Source organism: Coloeus monedula, assembly GCF_965178545.1.
Source record: "Coloeus monedula genome assembly, chromosome: 1".
NCBI classification, from domain to species: Eukaryota; Metazoa; Chordata; class Aves; order Passeriformes; family Corvidae; genus Coloeus; species Coloeus monedula.
Genome location: NC_138781.1, coordinates 73287986 through 73312328, shown reverse-complemented (window position 1 = coordinate 73312328; position 24343 = coordinate 73287986). Strand labels below are relative to the sequence as shown.

Sequence of the window (24343 nt, the reverse complement as noted above, 5' to 3'; positions counted from 1 at the left end):
CTTTAGGTCTGCTTCAGGTACCAGCTCTGCAGCTTTCTGCTATTTTCCTCACTACCTTCCCCACCACCACCCTGGCTGGCTGTGACTCAGGCTCATCCATTCTCCTCCACACTTGGAAAACAGACACCAAGGAAAGCAGTTGGTCTCCTTCTTGTTTTATGAGCAAATTGTAAGAAGATCCAGAAGAAAGCCAGGCTAAGTGCTACAGCAAACAAAAGCAGTCAGGCTGCTCCAGAGGTGGCTGGGCCTGATCAGTATGGGCGCTTGTCAGGCCAAAGCCCTTGGCCAGATGTTCCCCACAAGCAGGCCCTACAAATAACATTGGTGAGGCAGAGTTAATAATTCCTGCCACGGGCCTGGGAACGCCTCGACTCTGGGATGCTGAAGGCACCGCCAAAGGGGAGCTGCAGCCCCCAGAGCTGCCCTCACTGTCCCAGCTGCCCAGAGAACAGTTCTCCAGGCAGACCTGGAGCCACAGATGACCCCGTATCTTCTATGTTCTCACAGTCCATGCAGCTTCTGCACCACGGGCAGTGCTGAAGGGGCAGTTCATGGCTTCAAGCCCCACGTGTCTCCGAGGGCTGGGATCTTCCCTCCCTGCAGACACCCCGGGTGCTGCCGTATCTCAGTGCGTCTCCGCCTCTTGGAGAGCACGAAGGCGCTCACAGTACCCCGCTCCCCGCCACGGCCGACGGTGCAGACGAGCACCTGAGCGGCGCTGGGCGCTGCTCTGCTCTCAGACACGGCTGGAGAGGGCAGAGCCCTCCAGCCTCGCCTCCTGCTCTCAAGCGGGGACAGCACTATCCCTTCCGGGGCTCCAAGGCGGGAGCAACAACCAAGAAAACGACCCGATAGGAGGGACCAACACACCCGCTGCGGCCCCTCGGCTCCCGCCGTCGGGTGACCAATCAGAGCCGCGGAGGGGCGGGGCCACGGCCCAGGGGCCAAACCCTCCCCGCCCTGCCCTGAGTGACAGCGGCGGCCACCAATCAGAACACGGGTAGCGGACCGCCCCTCTTCCCGCACGCTCTGGCGCGTCCCGGAGTTGGCCGGCCCCACATTCCGCCCCGGCGGAGGCAGGGAACGGGAGGGGAGGCGGGCCGGCCCCGCATCCCGCCCCGGCGGGGGCAGGGCATGGGAGGGGAGGCGGGGCGGCCTCTCCGCCTCCTTCTCTCCCCGCCGGGCCGGCCTCGCTGTGCGGAATGTTTTGCCGGAGCGCGGGCCGGGCCCTCCGGGCGCTGGTGCTGCTGCAGTTGCAGCCGCCCGCCCGGGCAGCGCCGCTCACGGCCCGGGGACCGGCCGCCTGCTACGGGTAAAATCCACAGCTGCCACCTTCTTCCTTTCCCCAGCTCCCTCCTCCCCTCCCGCGGCTTGGGGAAGGGGATATTTGTCAAACGGGCGGTGGGATGGACAATGTGTTAGCAGAGGGGGTGTGGACTGGATTGGGAGGGCGGGATGACAAGGTGGGGACTCAGGCGGTATCCCGAGGAGCCTGCTCCTGCTTTTCCTGTGCCGCAAGGATCTGTACCAGGAAGGCTCCGCAGCCCCGTCTGGTCACCTGTGCCTGTCACCCTCCCCTCTGGTGGTCCCCGCAAGGCAGGACGTGCCGCTGACCGCCTGCCCCTTTGGCCACCTGCTGCTGGTAAGGGGCTCCCTGGAGGTCGCCGAAGTCGCAAAGAGAACACATGTATCTAATCTGTATCACACTGCTTATGCCGCAGATCCTGTTGAGGAAAACTGACATAGTACCGTAATTTTCTTCCCCTGCACAGATAAAGACTAGGTCGCATTGTAGCACAGCTAGAACAGAGGTAGTTCCCAGATTAAGCTGCATTCCTACAGAGCAGGTGAAGGACAAGATCTGCCCACTCTGCATCTGTGCTGCCTTGGTAAACACAGGCAGTATGTATCCAATACTCCTCAAAGAGCTGTACACCTTGACATTACTAATTCAAAATACCAGGGTGGGTTTTTTGTTTTGTTTTTCTTTACCACATTTTCCAATTCTGTCAACCAATGGAAAAAACATTCTTTATGAAAAAAGTCATCCTGCTGACAAGCGCACTATGAAGTGATTTCAGGCTCACAGCAATTTGATACTGGGAAGACCAAGTCTGCCTTAGGTGTTGCCAGTTTCTCAGTGCATAAAAAACCCAACTCATTTGTTGTTAGTCCAAAAAGTATTGAAAATACCCTCTGTGTGAAACTCGTGGATTTCAGTGGACTTCACACCGAGGCACAATCCAAGAATGGAAAAGCATCGCAAACTTGGCAATTTTCTCAAGCCCCTGATGTTAATAATTAATCCTAAAAACATAGAACTATGTGGAAAAAAAATCTGAGTCAGGAAAGCAGAATATGTAACTCTGTCTATTAAACTGTACATCTCTAACCTGTTTTTAAAAAGGTAACAAAATGTTGATTATTTCTGTTTTGTTAGGAACTGAAAGTGGTTTTGGCAGTTATTATTTATAAAGGAAAAAATCACATAATTCTTAAAATTCAGTGAGAGTGATGTGCTGATATGCTGTGGTGAGAACTATAATAAAATACCTGTTGAAATTAATGACAAATCAAAAGTTGGCATATGAAGAATAAAAAAAACCCTTATAAAGAGAAGAAAGTGAAAGTCAGTATTCATAAAGGAGGTAAGGCAGCAATCTGAGTGCTACATGCAGAATTTGAGTTGTGAGGTGTATAAACCACATCAAATGTGATACACAGACTTTAAGGAGGTTTAGCATTACAGTCAAACTAATAATTTGGATCATATTAGCATAGCAATTCAGCAGAACTCACTGAAGTTATAATGGCATAATGAATTTCTTGCCACAGATTTGCATTTGCACTCCAGTTCTTAAATTGGATCTGCACATAAGGAGCTGATACTATTCTGCACAGTCACAGCTTTTATTCAGGCATGTGGCATGGGTTACATAGACACAAGATTTTATGTAAAATCAAAAATGGCTTTGTGTTGAACAGGTTCTGTGGCTTAACTTCCACTTAGGACACTGAGTTTGCAAGCTATTGTTCATTTTTCTTATGAAAAGGGTTTAAAGTAGTGGGATTGTTTTTACCTGTAATCCACCACTTTCAACTCTCTACATACTGTAAGTAGTTCAGACTTTATATATTAAAATTGAATTTTTAATGAATTGCCCAATGCATATCATGTAATAGAGATTATTGTTACATCTCAGACTGGAAAACAACGTCTCTATGCACATGAAATCCACAGTGATTGAATTCATAGGGCAAGAATATTTAGTCTAGAAAAAATGAGGGTTAATAGGTAACCAAATGGGAAGATTTTTATCATATTACCTTTAAATAAAATGTGTTAGGCTGTTGAAAAGATGTTTTGCAACCATTAGGGCACAAATTTGCCTGGGAGAACAGATGCAATGGTTTATACTGTTAAGAAGATACTTTGAATCTATGCTACTTCTGCTTTCTCATTAGGTGTTTGTATCTAGACCTGTTTCTCAGGTCACTTATCTGCTTATACGTGTCTTGCTTTGTACTGAATATTAGTGTAGGGGTTTAAGTGCTGGGGCTGAGACATGGCCTGTGCAGTTGGTTTCTGTGGTGATTTTCTAGAAGGTGGATTTATTGCTCATGTGGTATTTTCCAATTAAGCATTATCTCCTAGTGGGATTACACTGACAGAAATATTATTATCACATTCTTCTTCTCTGCTCTCGTCTCAGTGCAAAGTGGTTTTCATTGCAGACCCTGTGGTTCATGAGGGACAGCAACAATAGATTGTGGTTTCTCTGGCAGATGAAGAGGCTCAGTTTAGTAACAGCAAGGTGAACACCAGCCATTTCGAAAGTTACGCTGTGACAGAATGAAGTTTCTCCTCTCTGATGTATTTATTTCAATGTTTCTGTAACCATGTAAAACTGCCTTTATATTTTCCTGGTTGTACCATCAGGACATTTTTTTTTCCCCTATCCTTTAGCCCGGGTATGAATGCTACATAGTGGTCACAACTGAATACTTCTCTGCTCCTGAGTAGCTGTTTTTAGTCTTCTGTACACCCATGAAAGGCAAGCAAGCCATTAAAATCTCACACTACTGTCATTAATATCTAGGAAAAGTAATTATTCTGTATTCCTGGAGTGACTATGTAGTAATGAAAATTAACTGTCTGAATGTTTTCCTATTTCTCTCCTCTTTCCCTATCCCTAGTACTTCAGTAACATCTGCCAAAATCCAGGTGAATGGAGTCCACCTGCATTATCAGCAAACAGGAGAAGGAAGCCACGCAGTTCTTCTGCTTCCAGGAATGCTAGGTTTGGAGATTTTATCTTGTCTTTGTAGAGCAACCACCTCTTTATCCCTCTGGTCTCAAGCAAGAATGCATAAAATATTTTGTAATGCATTCACCACCTGATTATGGAGCGTTTTCATTTTTAAAAAAATTGCTATACTTAAAACAGAAGGGAAAAGGCAGAGTTGTTGCCATCAGTTAACAGTTTTTAGAGGATTTCATTTATCTCACCAGGCACCTTTTATACAATGTCTGGACTTACATAGTGGTCACTTCCACTTTTGGATTTAACTGTGCAAAGGTGGCGTCCAGGACAGGTGGCAAATAGCTACTCAAGGTGGAAAATAGCAGAAGGGGGGGAAAATCAGGTCAGCTGTATTTGTTACACAGACTGAATTATGCATTCCTTTTTAGAAGCTGGATGGACTCCAACTGGATTAATAGACATAATGTAACCCTTGCAGTTTATTGTGAAAAAGTCACTGTTAAAACTTTTTTTTTTTTTTTTCTTGAAGATGTATTTTCACATTTTGTTTATTCAGGGCAACATCATTAAGATTCTCAGTGGCTTTTTGAGATGGACAACAGGTTCTGCTAGCTAAGTGGTGTCTGTCCATCAAAACCACTGTTTTTGATAACAACCTTTTAAAATTAACACAGCCTATTTTTTCTGGGTTCTTGCAGTTCTAAAGGGCCCATCAGACTTACCAACAGTTCATGGCAGGCTGTCAGTAGGACTGTTACTGGGCTCAGAGTTGGACTAATGCTTACTAGAATTGCTGGATAAGATGATAAAATATCAGGAACTGAAGAGCAGGAAACATTTGTTCTTCTTGGCAGCAACATTTCCAAGTCTTCATGAAGTGGTTCTTTCTTTCAAAGAATTCTCAAGGGGGGGGGGGGGTGGAAAAAATTAATGCTAGTTGCCCTTCAAGTAGTCATATGTTTCAACCTATTGATTTTAAACAGCTTTTTAAACTGGCAATCCTGTTGCCAGTGCAAACGCTTTAAATAGAAATCATGTATTTCTTCAGTTGTGAACAACATTATTATTGTTGTTGTTTACTGTTGTTATTATGTGTACATTGCTTTTGTGCAATTGGCATTATTGCAAACAGTAAAACTTAGGCTTAGGGTCTTTAGCCTTATAAAGTTTATAGTTTAGCACTTTTGGGCAACATGTGGGAATGAACTTCACATTCTGACTGATGCATCCTTCTTCACTTCGTAAGAAAACTGACACTAAGTTTTCAATATTATTTTATGCGACTTACAGTATTTACACACTAATAAGTTTGTTGTGGCAACAAGGTAAGTGCTTTTAGGTCACCAGAATTAGTCTCTAGACTATTTGTAGACTACATTCAAACAAAATAGCTGTATCTCTTTCTAGCTACAAAAATACTAAGAAAACCAAGAGGACACAGCATTTATATATGCTCTCAGTCTTGTGTAATTTTTAAGTGATAAAAATATAGTATAACAAGCATGCTCATGGTGGTGCAGAGGTCACACAAGGTCTCTGTAAGAATATGAGATTAATCAGTTTGTGTTGGCATTTTTCTAACATCCTGATATTTTGCTTCTGACGAGCTGTTAACTGGTTTTGCAAGAGATCATGTCAGTATGTAATCAGTTCATCACAGAAGGCTGTATACAGCCTCTTGTATAACTTAGACCTGCTGGTGGTATCTGAGGACAGATTTCTCCAAGTAAACAGAAAGAAAAACATTAAATGCCTTTAAATGGCCCTTTTAATATAGCAATGGATAGCCAATTTTATATTTCAGCACATTAAATTTGAATGAGTTTTACCTAAATAGCATTTAATACTGTTACCACATGACCACAACACAAGACAAACTGCAGTCTTACCTTCATGCTAGATTACCTTCATTCATAGACAGCTTAGTGCAATAGATGGGAGTACTTCATTTTTAAATCCTTTGAAGATCTGAGTCAATAGAAGAAATGGTTCTGCTTCAGAAAAATTGGCTGTATTTGGCTTATTTTTACATATTAAAAGAAATCAAAATATACAATTTTATGCTTCTGTGTCACCACAGTCCCCTCAGCAAACAAAGTATTTAAAGGTCAGCTTTGAGCACCAATATTCTCATAGAGGTGCTTTATCAAATAACAACCATCTGGCATGGTGCTTTTCACTTACAAATTTCTAGCAGAATATTCCTGCCCTTTCAGTTTCACCTGTGATGTCCAGGTAAACAGCAATGACCATGCTACTGCTTTAAATCTGTTAAAGGTAAATCCCTACTCAGTTTAAAATAATGTATTTAAGCACATGTGAGAGCACTGTTCTTGATAACCTTTCATACCTACCAGAAATGGTTTGCTCTGAACATACTGCAGATGCTTCTAAAGATTTTAGTTGTGATACTTCCTGTCTAAGAGTTACAATGGATAGTTACAATTAAAGAGTACTTCACTCGCTGGATAATCTCTTATTTGGAATAAAGTTACAAGTTTTCCCCAGTTTCCCTTTAGAGTATGTATACTATGTATGCATTGTGGTGGTTAATAAAATTGAAAAACTATAATGTTTCAGGGAGTGGTCAAACTGATTTTGGGCCGCAGCTTAAGTCTATGAATAAGCAACTTTTCACAGTTGTTGCTTGGGATCCTCGAGGATACGGAAAGTCCATTCCTCCATCTCGAGACTTTCCTCCAGATTTCTTTGAGAGGGATGCAAAAGATGCTGTGGATCTTATGCAGGTAAATCTATTATGAGATTTTATTCTTCCTTTTTTTTTTTTTTTTTTTTTTTTAAAGCTGTTTTCCTTAAATTTTGAGAAGGACAAAGGTTGTTTCCAGCAGACAGCAGATTATGGAAAGACCATACAAATGAAAGCTTAAAAGTGAGCATATACACACTGTTCCAGAAAATATTTTCTTCTTCCACCTATTCTGCAAGATGCATAAAGGTTCAGCAGTGAGAATGTGGGAATTAATATAAAGCAATATGCTTTTATTCCAAGACCCTACCCTAAGAGGTTTGCAGCCAAGAACTATGTAAGTTTAGGTAAAGTGTGTGTAAAAAACAAAGTCTATGCAAAGTAGCTTAGTTTAAGGGATTACCGTACTGAAAGGCTCATAGAAAATTTTCTATTGAATAGAATCTTGGTGTTATGCCTTGAGCAGCCCATTTAGGAAACATTTGATTCTAAAAATTAGTTTGATGTTTTGCATTTTACAGCATATTACTGAAATCATTGTGAGAAATCAAAGTCTTCCTGTGACCATACCAAATCTTATTAACTAACACAGCAGTTGCAGTTATAAAGAATATGGCCTAAAGCTGTTATTATTTCTCCTTCTTGAAGAATTTTTTATTCAAATCTGTGTTTCTGTATTCCTCTTTTATTCTGTCCTATAGCTGCTGACACTATTTGCTGGTTTAGTTTTAACTAATATTTTGGCTTTTATATATTAAGATGTACAGTCTCTTCGGTCATGTTAAGAGAGTTGGCAGAGCATTTAAATTCAAAATATGAGGCAAGATTCAGACAGTCAGTCTAACTGTATTTCTGTAACAAACAATAACCTTGCTGAAAACCTATCTGAAACTGGAATGTTGCCTTCCTGGTGTATTCTGCACAGTGAACCAAAGTAAGTCTGACAGCAGAATCGGGATTAAGACACAGATTTGCCCTCTAACCATAAAAGCAATCTCTCTGTACTGTAAATCTCCAATGTTTTCTACTACACTAGCAAAGAAAATAAAGATGCTGCCATGAATAGGTGACAGACTTGCAGTCTAAATGGTTGTAACCCCCTTCTTGTCTCTGTTCAAATACTAATAAATGCAAAATATTAAACAGAGCTTTCCCCAAAGGGAGTGTAACCATGTAGCTTGCAGCCAAACAGGACAGCAGCCTACCAATCTCTAGAGCTGCCAAAGCAAATGAGACATAGCATCCTGTTTTTTTGAAGATGTTTCTCAATATAAGCATGTAATAACAACTTACTAAAATGTTACCAAGTGTGGGTAACTTGCTTCTATTTTAGGATGTTATAAAGGATAGCACAAATCCCAAGGAATCATTCCAACTATGATTTCCAGAATATAATGGTTTACATTCATCATCCTGCCTACAATCAGCCAAAAAACACATCTGTATGGGTGAACCTTTGTTCTAGTCTCCTTCAGATTCTGGTGTCTCTGCTGGAGATGTGAGTGATGCAAGGTTGCTATGAAATAACAAAAGCTGAAATTCTGCAGAGTATTTAGCACCTTTATGCAGAAGACACTGTTCTGTATCCCTCTTTGTGTTCAGTGAAGGAGTTTGCTTGAAATAGAAGGAGTATAATGCACCTAAGTCCTCTTTGCTATCTTCCACCCCGATGTCTAGCTAGCAAAGTCAATAGCATTAAAACAATTATTAGGAAAATAATTAGTGTTGATATTTAAGAAGTTCTTACTCTTCAAAGCTACTGTCCTAGCAAAAGGATGATCTTGGGCTTCTCTATGTTTTTGTAGATCACCTGTAACTTTTGCTTGTGCTACACTCCCTGTGATGCAGTAAAAACATACATATAGTGCTGAGTGATGTTGTATTGCAGCTCACTGTTGTATGTGGTAATTGGATTGCATTTCACACAGGTCTGCACAGAGAAGGTGACTTCAAAATAAATTTTGTTCACTCACAGGGTGAAGGCAGCACAAAATCACCCACAGAACTGTGCTGTGCAACCAGCTTTCAGGTTACTGCCCATGTTAGGTTAGCAATCTGTAGTTCAAAATTAAAGTAAGCAAACATGCATACCTTATCCAGCACAGCTGCTGTATCACATTGTTTTTCTGAAGGCTGCAAAGGATAAATTAAATTTCTCCTGCTGGAAAGGCATCCTAAGATACCCCAAAGAATTCATCAAGATAAAGGCTAGTGAACAAGAGAAATACTGGAGGCAAATAGATCTCAAATAACCTGTCAATGAAGAAAAAAATTTTAATCAGCTATTCCATCCATCAGCCAACTTTGAGCTCCATAATTTGCTATTGTCAGTAGGGGAACAGTAGCAACATCAAAAACTTAACCTCTACAAGCACTGCTGCCAACCCCCAAAACCTGCCAAGACACCAGGAACCCTTCAGCAGCACAATAATGAAAGTTGGACACAGATTAACTACCTCTTCAGCAGACCAGGGCCAACTTCTGATCGGCTGCAAAAATTCAAAGTTTCCTTTTCTTGCTATCAGCTCTTACATTACATGTCCCTTTCTTTCCCCTACCTTATTTCTTTTCTGTTTAGTAATTACAGCTTTGCAGAGTGAAATCTAAAATTGGTCAACACTACAGTGAGCAGAATACCAAGGATGAAGCCAAAAACTTAATAGGGATAGAAGTCTGCTAAATATCGAGTTGATTAGTAAAGTTATGCCTCACTTGAGCATCAAGTTTACAAGCACAGTAGAAACATCTTTTTCTCTCTCTGTAGTTGTTTCTCTCATTACCTGCATTTTTCCTTTCTTCTGTCACAACAAAGCAGGCCTGGACTTCCAACACCACCAAATACCAAAGCAATTCATTCAACTAACTTGCTCTTTTCCCTCCAAAAGTAAAATATCCTCCTTAATTACATCTAAAAGGCTGTAATTTCTGCAGAACAAAAGCAAAAAACCCTGTGAAATATATTTTCTTGTGAATGAGTTCACAAACCAAAGTTTCTGTATGCAAAACTGCAAGGATTGCCTAACCATTGAATATCATCCCTCTACAACCTTCAGATGCATTTTCTCATGAGTGCCTTTACCTTCCCCACTCTTTCCCCACAGAAAACATAACATAACACACGCAAAATCCTCTCTCCTGTGACTGCCAGTACTCCCTACCACATATAGTCATTTATGAGGAAGCAAGAGTTTCAAGTTGTAGTAGAAAGCATTATCACAGAATCACAGAGTAAGCTGAGTTGAAAGGGACCCATCAGGATCATCGAGTCCAACTCCTGGCCCTGCACAGGACACTCCAAGAGTCACACCATGTGCCTGAGAGCATTGTCCAAATGCTTTTTAGACTTTGTGAGGCTCAGTGCTGTGACCACTTCCCTGGGGAGCCTGTTCCAGTGCCCAACCACCCTCTGGGTGAAAACCTTTTCCTGATATCCAGCCTAAACCTCCCCCAACTCAGCTTTGTGCCATTCCCTTGGGTCCTGTCAGTGGTCAGAATTAATTAAGGTCTTGGTTGTCATATTTTTTGCCCTATGCTTTCCTTTTCAAGGAGGAATTTCATTTTTGATTAATATTTTGAATTGCGACTCACCATGAAGTAACATTTAAAATATACACTTAAAAGCTTCAGAAAATGTAAATTAGCAACAAAAAATTGATACAATCCTTTAGAAAATACTTTAAGTATTTTTTGGTTGTTACAGAGCACTTTTTTTTTTTTAGCTCAGCTAGTATGAGTAAATCAGATAGCTGGTTTCCATTTTTCAAGTCTTAAACTTTTCTTTTTCTTAAGTTTAGTCTAATCTTGGATTGCTTACCATCCACCCTGTGATAGTCTTTGCCAACCTCACACCAAGAGAATCCACAGATTCTTCATATCATCAGGCTCTCTGAAAAGGTCTTTACCCTCCATTTTCAATCAATTTTTCTTTTTTTTGGAGGGCTTTTTAAATTGAGCAAGAATCTAATAGGACTACTGCCTGTTTCATTAAAGAGTTATAGAAAATTGAAATGGCAGGTATAATTTCTTGTTTTCTAAATATTTGACCTGGTTTTTAGTATTTTTATGTATAGCAAGAAAATTACATCTTCTTATGAAAGCTAACTATAGTTCAGCTGTGTGTGTTGTGCCTAAAACTGTACAGTTAATTTTCAAGAAATATTTAACGTTTGGTTGTAAAACCAGCTGGTGATTTGCATGTAACTTTCTTGTATGAATCAAGGCACTAAAGTTTAAGAAGTTCTCCTTGCTGGGGTGGAGTGATGGTGGAATTACAGCGCTCATTGCAGCTGCAAAGTACCCAAATCTTATCCACAAGTTGGTTGTCTGGGGAGCAAATGCCAGCGTTACTCAAGAGGATGTGAGAATTTACAATGGTATGTACAAACTGCATGTTGTATTCTAAATGAATTATTTTAATTTCTACTTGACCCAAGAATCTTAGTCATGCAACAGCTAAGTGGAGACAGAGCTGAGGACATAACAAACCTAAAGAGACAGGACACAAAATTCACTACGTTGCGAGGTATAGGGATAGATTAAATTTATAGTGAGAAACTCTCCAACAGTTACTCTAGGGGCAATATAATAGATTTTTTGACAAGCCCTTACCAACTTACCCTGATGAAAAGCAGAAGTTATAATAGATTATCTGTAGTTTTCAGAAAGTCAAATTTTTGTTGTTATAACAAATTCCTAAAAATAAATTCCAAATAATACAATCAAACCCCAGGTTTGATTTCTTACCTCATATCTTGCACAACCTTTTTTAAACCAGGTCCACAGATAATCACTGGGCTAGTTCTTAACAGCTTTTGCTTCTAGAACCTATATAATATAGACAGCAAGAAAGCAATTTCATAACTTACTGTTTAAATTCAGGAAGCAAATGAATAATTCAAGTAAATGTCCCAAGATGTCTTTACCATTTGCATTCCTTTAGTTAATTATTATCATTAGAAAACCTTTGCAAAGCAAGGAAACATGGGATTTCTGATCCTTATTCCACTCATGTGAAATAGAATCTGAGATCGCTTCTCGCTATAAAGAAAAATAAGAAGGAATGGCTGGTGAACTCAGAAAGGGACCATCTTTCCTTTTGAACGTAGAAATGAAAAGAGTTAACCGTGTAGGCTCTCAACAAATGTAACCTGGTATAGTTCATTTTAGTGACTGGAGTTTGATTCATACCAGCTGTGAAATACGTCTGGCTTCAGCAAAATTACAAGTGTAGGTATTGCCCATCTATTTACCTCACCTATACTAACACTAAAAGTGGTAGTAGTAGTAATATATTTTTTAGTTCAGAAAACAAAATGCTTTCTTTCTCTACATGTTTTTATATTTATTAAATTTTTATTGTACATATATGAAATGCACATCTCCTCCCTGCACTACAGGCTAAAATGTAAAAGAAAAATTTAAAAAACCCCTAAAAAAAACGACAAAAAGAAGTCCTATTTACATGGAACACCCACCGCAATGTTGGCCTTTGTCCTCCTTGTGGATTGTTGCTTTCAACATCTCTCCCTGGCTGATAGAGTTGAGAGTAGCAGCACAAGTCTTCTACAACTGGCTCATCAGTGCACCTCAGCTGCAGAGTTTCGCAGGAGTGACATGTGTTGATTTGGTCCTTTCAACATTGGCTTCTCCCTTCTCTTTGTAAGTTAATGCAAGCCCCATGCATAAAACAGTAGATTCTATAAAGGAAACATTTGTTCAGTAGCACCTAGCCTGGGGTGAACAGACTCGTTTTCAATTAGATGCTGTTATAAAACACTTTCAGTCACTGCTACCTTTGTCATTTGGCTGGACAGGTTCTCTTTGTTAATTAACACCTCACTCCTTTCTTCCCTTAATTCCCTTTTGAAACCAGTTAAAACCTTTGCTAGTGGCATATATTGCTGTTTGATGATTCAGTACTGTCCTGTTCTCTGCGATGCCAACTTTGTTTCAGACTTTATCAGCACAAAGCTGTACAGCTGAAATATAGTTTAGTGAAAATAACCTTTTTGGATACGTAGTTTGTGAGCAGTACTGAAAATTTTAGAGGGAAATAAATAGAAGTCTCTGATAAATAAATAACTAAAATATCAAATTATTTGTACAGCTTTAGCCAGCCTGCCATGAGTCACAGGACTCTACTAAGTGGAGTCACTTGTTTTTGTGTAAAACTATGGCAAATATACCATGATGTCAGCCTGCTGGAATGTCTTAGTAAGAGCTTCCTTCCTCTGAGAGCTGGTAGGAGCCATGGAAGAACTTCCATCCATGAGTCAATGCAAAAGGCTAAAGGATATAAAAAAAAAACCTGCCATGTCTAGCAGTCTATTATGAAACATTCCCATTTTTATATACAAAGTACCCCTTGAACTTCTCCTGTGAAAGTACTCCTAAAAGTCATAAAACTTCTGCTGGTTCTGAGTCTTTGGGTTATTATTTTTTTTTCTGTTGTTCCTTGTGACCATAATGACAAGATGTTCCTCTACAACTCAGAAGACCACAGCAGAGATTGCACAACTGTCTTTTTTATACCCTTTCTGTACTATGAATTATTTAAAATACTCATTGCAGTTTCAAGTTTGAAATACATATTTGCAGTCTGGTTTGAAAACTTCCCTATATTAGGAGTGGGTTTTTATCTTGTTGCTGGAAAGGACATAACATATTTCAATGTTATTTTATGTAGGCATCCGAGATGTTTCAAAATGGAGTGAAAAGGTCAAGAAACCACTGGAAGATCTGTATGGACACAAGTACTTCGCAGAAACCTGTGAGGCTTGGGTAGATGGAATATCACGCTTTGCTGACAATTCAGATGGTAAGGCTTTCACAGCGTTGAGCTGAGGCAATTAGAATAGCAGGCAGGCCTGGATAAAAAAATCTAACTACTTCTAGCAGCAGTAAAGGAAGGACTCTGCATATGGCATTAAAAGCTGGGTGTGACTCACACTCAGGAGTAACACAATTACTCTGTAGATGGCTCACAAAACCAGAAAGGTGCAGGAGAAAAACATTTATGGAAAACATTAGCAGTTGAGGCTCTCCTCTTGTTCCACCACAAAACTGCATTATTAAGTCATTGCTTTTGTGCAGGCTAAACAGAAAGGATTCTGCTCAGGCAGAATCTTTTTCTCCTGTCTCTGTGTACAAGGATTATCTCTTGGTGACATAGTTAAGATGTACCAAAAGTAAGGCATGCTCTTTCCAGTTTCTGCAAAATGGAGCTGAAAAACTCTTTCAAACCTAGTATGGTGTGAGTTAAAAAAGAAGGGACTTCAGATTTTGAGAACTCAGAACTTAAAAAAAGCATTTTAAAGACACTATTGAAACAGCCCAGGTGTTTAAAAATAATTTAAAAAATTGTAAACTAGACAATATAATTCTTTATCCCTGAAGATTTCTGCAATTACTCTACATAGACCTTTTCAGCCAAAGATATTATGAATAATGATCAGTGGTTCTATTTTAATTCAGAGGAAATTTGCTTTTGATTTGCCTAAAGCAGTAATGTATAATACAGAAAAAAGGAGTTTGTAACTCTTAAACACATTTTCCTGTAGCTCCCATAATGAAAGATAGATGATGTGCATTAACAGGCAGCGGGTACTACAACGAAAACATTCCTTCATGTCATATTTTTCCATAATTTTTTTGTATAGGATCAATGCAGCACTAGGATTTCTCCCAGTAAAGTGATGTAACAAATTATGTCCCAATTTTATTTTACCCTTTCTGGAATGCTTCTCCTTAATTTTTTTTTTTTTTTTTTTTTTTAATATGCAAAGCCCAGTCCGGTGAATCTGTGGCTGTGGCATCCTTTCACTGCCTGCACGTGCCTCAGACACTATGAGATTAAGTGGCTGTGAAAAAGAAGCCACCTAGAAACATGTAACAAGGAGGTGAATTACCTAGATGCTGAAACTGGGTCAGATGTTGGAAGAAGCCTAATGTTTGCTACAAGAGATGAGCAGCTATTAGACTGCAGGTTCTTTTGCCGGGAAAAACCCGTTTTCCAACTTAGATTACAAACAGGCCACCTTGCAATTAAAGTTAAGACACTGCAACAAAGGCGCAGATACAGCAGATATAAGAAAAGGTGTTAATAAAACCCATCAGAGATAAAAGGAGGACAGCAAAGCCAATGTTGGTCAAAAACACAAGCTGTTTTTAAAACTAGATTATTTTCCCTGAATGAGACAGCTTTTAGTGTGAAATACGATAAGAAATGACCTTTTAGAAGGAGCCAACACTTAAGGAAACTGAGTAAGTTACATAAAGTCTCAACAGCCAAGATTTTTCTTGCTGTTCCGTGCTTTTAGAGTAAATACAATTTAGTGGTTATGTTACAAAACAGTTTTAGGACTGAAAACTAGGAAATAATAGTTTGACTGCCAACTATCTCCCTAGATAAATAACCTCCATTTATTTGGTACTTGGTTCTGAAAAACAGTCAACATTTCTGCAGGTGTTAGAGGACTATGGGTAAAATGTTCTAAATGTAAATATTTCACTAGTAGTACTGCAAACGAAGGCTACATAAATAACCAAGCAATTGGTAAAACTCAAACAGCCTCTGACTTTAGAGCTAAGGAAAGCGTGCATGAATGAGCATTAGTCTTACAGCTGTTGGTAGCTGTAAGGTGACAACTACAAATAGACAAAGTTATCTTAAAGAAAAATGGGACATAAAGCTCATCAAGGATGTTTTGCCCAAAGATTCCCTTGCAAGAGCATGGGAAGAAGTTAGGCAACGAGTTTAGAAACTGTGTTACTAAGGGATGAGGAAAAAAAGGGGAGAAAATTCAGAAAAGTCTTTAAACAAAAGCATTAAAATTGCTTCTTATGAGATTAATGACTAGTAAGCATAAAATTATGAATGGGCAGGAAAAATAGCCTTTGAACAGTTTTAGTGCAATTCCTATCAAATTGTTATGCATTTGTATTGGGTTTGCATGGCCAGGTTTTGGTACTGGGGGGTTGCAGGGTGCCTAGAAGCTTCCCCTGTGTCCAGCAGAGCTAATGCCAGCCTGCTCCAAGATGGACATGCCACTGGCCAAGGCCAAGCCAATCAGTGATGGCAGTAACACATGTGTGAAAACATATTTAAGAAGGAAAGAAAAGTTACTATGCAGACATTACTGCTGCCAGAGAAGAGCAGAGTGAGAATGTGTGAGAGGAGCAGCTATGCAGCCACCAAGGTCACTGAAGAAGGAGGGGGAGGAGTGCTCCAGAGCAGAGGTTCCCCTGCAGCCCATGGTGCAGTCCCTGGTGAGGCAGCTGTGCCTCTGCAGCCCATGGAGGTCCACAGAGATGCAGAGATCCACCCACAGCCCATGGAGGAGCCCATACCAGAGCAGATGTACACCCGAGGGCTCTGTACCTGTGGGAGGCCTGTGCTGGAGCAGGCTCCTGCTGGGACCTGCAGACCCATGGAGAGAGGAGCTCACAGTAGGGCAGTTTTCCTGGTAGGACTTGTGACCCAGTGGGGGACTCATGCTGGAGCAGGCTGTACCTGAAGGACTGCACCCTATGGAAAGGTGACCCATGTTGCAGCATTTTGTGGGGAACCATTGCTTGTGGAGTGGATTCATGTTGGAGAAGTTAATGGAGAACTGTTTTCTGTGGGAGGGACCCCACACTGGAGCAGTGGAAGGACTCCCTGAGCAGCAGCAGGAACAACCTGTGATGAACTGACCGTAACCCCCACTCCCCATCTCCCTGCACCACAGGGTGCAGGAGGTAGAACCCAGGAAGAAGCTTCTAAGATTTATTTTACTTCTCATTATCCTACTCTGATCTTGTTAGTAATAAATTCAATTAATATCCCCAAGTTGAGTCTGTTTTTCCCACGATGGTATTTGGTGAGTGCTCTCTCCTGGTCCTATCCTTACAACTCAGGAACCCTTTGTTTTGTTTTCTCTTCCCTGTCCACTTGTAGAGGGGAGTGATGGAGAGGCTTAGGTGGATGCTTGGCACTCAGCCAGGGTCAATTCATTAGAGCATTGCAGACAGCAAAGGGCCTGGGAGGTGCAACAGGTATCAGTACAGCCTAAGTTAATTTGTTAAAAAAAAGTAGCAAGGCGTGTAACTTGACAACCACTGTAACAAAATGCAGCTTAACCTGAGGGCCATAGGACTCTAAAGCTGAAAAAACAAAGCTGGGAAGGAGATTCATGTATCAGCTTTGAAGAGTCAAAGAGAGCCTGGGGGAAATGCAGAACAGAAGTACTTCATTCTCTCTATCCTTTTGTCCTATTATCCATTAATGGAGCAAATTGCAGTGAAGTAACATTTTGGAGTAAGAAATGTTAATTATAGTCCTGTAGATTAATCACACACTATCCACAAGGAGAGGCAGTAGCTAGAACCCAGTGGAGTTCAGAGTCCTTTACGGAAGTAGTTTCATCTGTCATACAATTTTAAAGTAAAGTGTAACCTTCATTTGTTTTCTCCCTAGGTAATATCTGCCAACAGTTGCTGCCAGATATTAAATGTCCCACATTTATAATTCATGGTGAGAAAGACCCTTTGGTCCCACAAGCTCATGCAGAATACATTCATAAGCACATCAAAGGCTCTCGGTAAGTTAAATGATGGAGTTTTCATATACCATTTTTGGAGAAATGAAGCAGTTCAAACAGTGTTTGGAAAAAAAAAAAAAAGGTATTTGGGCAAGTTGTCTCTGCCACACAGAGAGCTATTCTAAACTTCCCTAGAAAATTACAGTGCAAACAGGGTAGCTGGGCCTTTCTTGCAATACAAAGAGTACAGTATTTTAATAAGTTCCTTCCTAAAGCCCTCTGAAACGAAGTTCATTTTCCTCTTTTCACTCCACAAACAGAACCACTACTCCCTAAGATTTATCAAAGCAAGCAAACTTGTTTTTATGACCATTGCATTCCTTTTGCTGTAAGAGACCTCATTTCTGTCCCATTCAGTTCAACAGAGAATTTAGATGCTATGAATGGAGAGAGATTCCCAGTTATTAAAGAGAGAAGCGCAGTGTACTTCTGTTTGCTCTGCCCTACTGATGTGAACAACCTCAGAGATTCTGTTTCCACCTGTCCCATGAATTTTCAGTGTTTTTAGGAAAAGCAGAATGAGAAAAAGATGTACAGCTGTGCTCAGGAATATTACTATATAAACAAGAAAAATATCAGGGCACCATCTGCTTCATGTGTGATGTGGTTTAACCCCAGATGACAACTCAGTACCATTCACTCCCCCACTCATGGGATCAGGGACAGAATCAGATGAATAATAATGAAAAAACCCCTCATGGGTTGAGATAAAGACAGTTTAATAGGTAAAGCAAAAGCCACGCATGCAAGCAAAGCAAAACAAGGACTTAACTCACTGCTCCCACAGACAGACAGGCATTCAGCCATTCCCAGGAATGCCAGGCTCCATCACACATAGCAGTTACTTGGGAAGACAAATGTCATCCTTCCAAACATCCCCCTTCCTTCTTTCCCCAGCTCAGTATGCTCAGCATGATGCCATATGGTATGGAATATTCCTTTGGTCAGTTGAGGTCAGCTGTCCCAGCTGTGGCCCCTCCAAACTCCTTGAGCACCCCCAGCCTCCTCCCTAGTGGGGCAGTACGAGAAGCACAGGCGGCCTTGATGATGTGCAAGCTCAGCTCAGCAATAACAGAAACATCTATTATCAACACTGTTTTCAGCACAAACCCAAAACACAGCCCCATAATAGCTACTGTGAAGAAAATTGACTCTATCCCAGCCAAAACTAGCACAACTTGAAAATTCCAGAAATGCTTCCTATAAAAAGCTGGGATTTTACCAGCTGAATTCTCCTCAAATTTGCACACAAATGCAAGCGTTCTATTACTACTTAATAGCAGACTGTGATGATCAGCACTGGAGAACAGAAGTAGTGAGGGGGGGAAAAAAAGGCAACACGTTTTTATGAATACAAAGTTTAGGGAACTGTTTCACTGGTGTTATCTCACTGCAAAAATGAATGATATTATCTCAAAGCCAGGCACACTGATCATAGTAATGCATGCTGCCGCAGGAAAGATGAGAACAAGAGATCTTCCTAACAATCACATGCAGGTGTTTTATTTCATGTCTGCTGGTTCCTTACTCCTACATGCCCTGCTCAGAACACCTATCATCCTGCTTGGTTTCACTGAGCTCCAAAATACTCCAGATGCTGACTAAGGCAAATTATCCCAAAAAACTAGACAAGGATCTGATAGCTTCTCTTTGGAAGACAAGTCAAAGAGGAAACACTGTTAGAAATTGCCATCCAATAAAGTGTAAAACAGTGATTCTTTGCATGTCTTTGTGCTGAAGTGCTCCCCTGTATGCATATTTGTCAGAAAAGAAACCAGATTAATGGTGTTCTCAGAAAATAACACTTGGGTACATGGTCCCATTCTTCCCTGGTTGTATTGGAATTGACATTTTCCATTGTGAAGTAGAAGGAAAAAGCTTAAAGTTTACTTTCAGTAACACATGCTTCTACTGTCAGCTTTTCTTGCCCTGATTTTTATCTAGTAGTAAAGTAGAAAAAGCTTCTTTTGATTATAGTGCAGGTACATTGCTTGTTTCTCTCATGGTGGAAGACTGTGCCATCATTCTGCATTTGCATGGTATGGCTGGAATTTGGTGGCATTACCAGCAGTAGGAAATAGCATACACAGCACTATAGGTTTGTGCATCTGTGTGCTGGTTAGTCTTTGAAGAAACAGACTTAATAAAATTCAGACAATTCACTAGAAAAGCTGGGTATGTTCACATGCTGCTGCTCTTTTCCCAAAACAAAACAGCACTTGTCACCACCAAAAGAAGGTCAGTCCCTCTTGTTATGGTGGTACTTTGACATGAAGGCAACAAAGAGTCAGAATGGTTTTAGCTCTGTTGAAACTGCTTGGTATATGGTAGCACAAAACAATTTAAAGAATTTCCCACCCCCATATAAAGAAGTGTACATTCTTGATGTATAAAGTTTGTCTCAGATAGAAAGCAAAAGCAAGTGGATTTTTAGGCATGTCAAACTCATATTCGTATTACAAAGATTTAACCTTATTCACAGGTACTACTTCTAAGCTTTTGGTATAGCCAGAGAAGTTCTGACTTCCCTTCTTATTTTAATGGATCAATGGTTTTAGTTTTGGATTGTCTTTTTGCAAAAAGATGAGACAAAGTACAAATAATAACCAAGTTTGGGTCATGACAAGGACTCTGCATTTCACTGCCCAGCACAACTACTGTTCTCTGAAAGAGGCAAAAGTGCTCAGGTACTTTACATACCTTTCAAAGATGCATCTTACATAAGTTTTGGAATCTTATCTTCTGTGTAGATCACCAGAAAGGTTTCTAGAAACTGGGTCTAAGATAAAAATTTCTTTTAGCCTTATTTTATCCTCCCCAGAGTGGGACAAGTAGTATGGTTATTGCTTCAACTGTTGCTGTGGTTCACATTCTGAACCACATGTAGAGGGACAGTACTTAAAATAAGAGTTACTACAGTTACTTACTGGGTAACCAAGAGCAAGGAAAATGCAACAAGTATTTTAATTACCTGTACTCACAGAATAAAATGTATAATCAGTGTTTGATTTTTCTCCTCTTTTAAGGCTGCTTGTGATGCCAGAAGGAAAGCATAATTTACACCTGCGTTTTGCGGAGGACTTCAACAGAGAAGTGGAAAATTTCCTACGCTGACTTGGACTGTAAAACACGTCAGAGGTGCTTGGCCTTTGCCTTGTTTAGCAATATAAGCTGGCTTTCCATTTTCAATGAAGTTATAGGTAGGTTTGAGTCCTGTAAGAAAAAACATTAAACATGTTTGCATGAGAAGGATATGTCTTAAGAACACGTAAGCCTCAGTGATCAGAGCATACCACTGTACTGCAAGACTTCTGACGTGTCCTTAAGCTTACTTGTTGCCACCCAGGCTGAACAGTTGTTCTTGGTCCAATAGAGGTGTTAAGAAAGACAGAAAACATGATCTAGAATGCATGCCTTTATGTGCTCCTAATATTAAAGGACAAAAAACATTGTAAGAATTAGGATTCAGAAGTGTTACATTGAGAAACCAGCCAAAGTCACAAATGCTGAGAGGATAATAGGGTACATAATTTCTAGAAAACATGCTTCACCACCACTGTCAGAAGTCATTCAGATGCATGCCTGCTTTACAGAAGTTCCTTTGATATCAGAGGGCTTAAGCCTCATCCTCCTCTCCTTCCTCTTCAAACTCGCCCTGCTCATCAGCAGTGGCATCCTGGTATTGCTGGTATTCGGAGACCAGGTCGTTCATGTTGCTCTCAGCCTCTGTGAACTCCATTTCATCCATGCCCTCGCCGGTGTACCAGTGCAAGAAAGCCTTGCGCCGGAACATGGCCGTGAACTGCTCCGAGATCCTCTTGAAGAGCTCCTGGATGGCCGTGCTGTTGCCGATGAAGGTGGCGGACATCTTGAGGCCGCGCGGGGGGATGTCGCAGACGGCCGTCTTCACGTTGTTGGGGATCCACTCCACAAAGTAGCTGCTGTTCTTGTTCTGCACGTTGAGCATCTGCTCGTCCACCTCCTTCATGGACATGCGGCCCCGGAAGATGGCGGCCACCGTCAGGTAGCGGCCGTGGCGGGGGTCGCAGGCGGCCATCATGTTCTTGGAGTCGAACATCTGCTGCGTCAGCTCGGGCACCGTCAGGGCGCGGTACTGCTGGCTGCCGCGGCTGGTCAGCGGGGCGAAGCCCGGCATGAAGAAGTGCAGCCGCGGGAAAGGCACCATGTTGACCGCCAGCTTGCGCAGGTCGGCGTTCAGCTGGCCGGGGAAGCGAAGGCAGGTGGTCACGCCGCTCATGGTGGCCGACACCAGGTGGTTGAGGTCCCCGTATGTGGGAGTGGTCAGCTTCAGGGTGCGGAAGCAAATGTCATACAGGGCCTCGTTGTCAATGCAGTAGGTCTCGTCCGTGTTCTCCACCAGCTGGTGCACAGAGAGGGTGGCATTGTAGGGCTCCACCACCGTGTCCGACACCTTGGGCGAGGGCATGACGCTGAAGGTGTTCATGATGCGGTCGGGGTACTCCTCCCGGATCTTGCTGATCAGGAGGGTGCCCATGCCGGAGCCCGTGCCTCCGCCCAGCGAGTGGGTCAGCTGGAAGCCCTGGAGGCAGTCACAGCTCTCCGACTCCTTCCTCACCACATCCAGCACAGAGTCCACCAGCTCGGCGCCTTCCGTGTAGTGCCCCTTGGCCCAGTTGTTGCCAGCCCCGCTCTGACCTAAGGGCAGACCAGAAGCCAGGTGCCACATTAGCGCCCCAGGCACAAACAGAGATGATGCCACTGCCCCTTCCCTAGGGGCTCCTCCCCTCACTTCCATCCCCACTCTGCTGTGGGGATTCAGGTTCCCCAAGGTCACTCACATGCTCGCTCCAAGTCTTTCCTGTGTGTGGAGTTCCCGCTCTGGAACTCCTCCATCCCGCAGTCACTCACCAAAGACAAAGTTGTCGGGACGGAAGATCTGTCCAAAGGGGCCGGAGCGCACGGAGTCCATGGTGCCGGGTTCCAGGTCCACGAGGATGGCACGGGGGACATACTTGTTACCTGTGGGAGGAACCAGCACCGGCGTTACAGCCTCGCAGTCGGCAGCCCACGTCACAGGAGCCCTGCTGTGCTCCCATCCACCTCCCTGCATTTCTCTGGAGAGGAACTGTCACAATCAAGACTACCATGTTATCAGAGCCTTTCTGAGAACAAAGGTCTCTTAGAGGAGTCACTGGCAAATGACAGCTCTTGTTCAGGGATTTTTCCAGCCTCCTTTAACTGAGCCTGCCTCATTTATTTAAGGACATCTGAGGAAGTAGACACTTACCGGCAGCTTCATTGTAGTAGACATTGATCCTTTCCAGCTGCAGCTCACTGTCCCCATGGTAGCTGCCCGTGGGATCAATGCCATGCTCATCGCTGATGACCTCCCAGAACTAGAGGAAATTTTTGAAAAACGGCCATTAGCCAGTTCCAGTGGAAACAGCTGGCCAGTGCCAATCACACACCCCCAGCGCAGCCCATGCATTCCACGGCCCTGACCACTCCCTTGCATGGCAGAGCAGCTGCTGGGTGGGAAGGTGAGTCAGTGCACAAGGGCTTCGCTGACCACAGCAGCTGAACTAGCAGGGGGCAGAGGAGCAGCCAGAGCACTGAAGTGCAAGTTAATTCCTTTGTAGCTTGTATCCAAAGGGTGACCACCTCTGGCTATGTCAATTTGATGTCCTCCCATTGTCTAGCACTGGCTTAAGACCCTTTAGTCACTACAAGATGGCAACACCTGCACACGTTCGGTGGTGACGGGTAATCCGTGGCACTGAAGCACCTCCCGTTCCCTCCGCCCTCGGGAGCCGGCGCCGTGGCCACAGAGGGGCGAGGCAGCGGGAGATGGCCGCGGCTGCCTGCAGGAAGGCTGGGCACGGCGGACGGGAGCGCGGGCATATCCCTGCCCCGCGGCAGCTCAGACCGGCAGGGCCGAGGGGCACAGGGGCAGGAGCCACGGCGCCTCAGCAAACCCCGGGTCGCTTTTCATTTCGGGACGGAGCTGCGTGCCACCCGCAGGAGCGCCCCGCTGCCCGCGTCCGTCCGTACCTTGGCGCCGATCTGGTTGCCGCACTGCCCGGCCTGGATGTGCACGATCTCACGCATGGTGCCGGTGTCCGAAGCCGCCCCTACTGCCGCCGCTGCCGCCGCCGCCTCCTTCGCCGCCCGCACTCGCAGCTGCGGCGGCCGCGCCCCTCGCTGTCCCTTAAATCGGGCGCCGCGCCCCGCCCCCGGTGACGTGCGGCGGGAACGGCGTGGGGCGGGCCCGGCCCGGGCATTGTCTCCCGCGCCCCGGGCTGGTCCGGTCTGGGGGCGGCAGGCTACGGGCCCCTCCACGGGCTGAATGCCGCTGGCTTGGGGCGCCGGGGGAACCTCGCCTTCAGCCGTCGGGGAATAGGCAGGAATCGGACACGACATAGCTCATCTTGAGGTGAAAATAAAACAAAACCGCCTAACTCTTCTTTGCACACCTGTTGGAACTCCTCCTCTAGCTTCCTTCGCCTCTACTGCGCCACAGCAGCAGAGCACATGCTGCTCAGTTTCATTAGCACCCTCAAGCCTGTATTTCTAGCTTAGGCCTGCTTGATCATGTTTCAATATGTTTGAAGCACAAGCATAATTTTTCTACAGCTCGGGCACCTGAAACAAGCAGAGATTGGGTAGTGATGTTAAAGCCCACAGCTACTTTCAAGCATGAAACTGTTTTAGGTAGTGCTGCTCAATCTGTATATGTGGGACTCTAATTTCAGGAACACAGAGGGTTGGTATGAGATTTTATGCTGCTGCTAAAGAATGTTTTCTTCTGG

General features: G+C 42.9%; 2 protein-coding genes across 2 annotated transcripts; one reads left to right on the top strand and one right to left on the bottom strand.

Moving 5' to 3' along the window:
• The first annotated feature begins 1183 nt into the window (after positions 1-1183).
• On the top strand, positions 1184-20922 carry BPHL (biphenyl hydrolase like). Its single transcript, XM_082294684.1, has 7 exons — positions 1184-1312; positions 4198-4301; positions 6846-7012; positions 11192-11345; positions 13658-13789; positions 17429-17552; positions 20579-20922. Exons 1-7 carry the CDS (start codon positions 1203-1205, stop codon positions 20664-20666), a joined length of 879 nt encoding a protein of 292 aa, XP_082150810.1. The 5' UTR covers positions 1184-1202; the 3' UTR covers positions 20667-20922.
• A 125-nt stretch (positions 20923-21047) lies between these two features.
• On the bottom strand, positions 21048-23697 carry LOC309580528 (tubulin beta-1 chain). Its single transcript, XM_082294551.1, has 4 exons — positions 23586-23697; positions 22822-22930; positions 22443-22553; positions 21048-22229 (listed from the first exon to the last, which is right to left on the bottom strand). The coding sequence occupies exons 1-4, from the start codon at positions 23640-23642 to the stop codon at positions 21169-21171; spliced, it is 1338 nt and encodes a 445-aa protein (XP_082150677.1). The 5' UTR covers positions 23643-23697; the 3' UTR covers positions 21048-21168.
• Positions 23698-24343: the final 646 nt, after the last annotated feature.

Coding starts and splice junctions, on each gene's coding strand:
- BPHL (XM_082294684.1), top strand. CDS start 1,203: ATGTTTTGCCGGAGCGCGGGCCGGGCCCTCCGGGCGCTGGTGCTGCTG. Junction 4,302..6,845: donor TCTGCTTCCAGGAATGCTAG/GTTTGGAGATTT, acceptor ATAATGTTTCAG/GGAGTGGTCAAACTGATTTT. Junction 11,346..13,657: donor GGATGTGAGAATTTACAATG/GTATGTACAAAC, acceptor TATTTTATGTAG/GCATCCGAGATGTTTCAAAA.
- LOC309580528 (XM_082294551.1), bottom strand. CDS start 23,642: ATGCGTGAGATCGTGCACATCCAGGCCGGGCAGTGCGGCAACCAGATC. Junction 22,554..22,821: donor CTACTACAATGAAGCTGCCG/GTAAGTGTCTAC, acceptor TTCCTCCCACAG/GTAACAAGTATGTCCCCCGT. Junction 22,230..22,442: donor TCCCGACAACTTTGTCTTTG/GTGAGTGACTGC, acceptor GTCTGCCCTTAG/GTCAGAGCGGGGCTGGCAAC.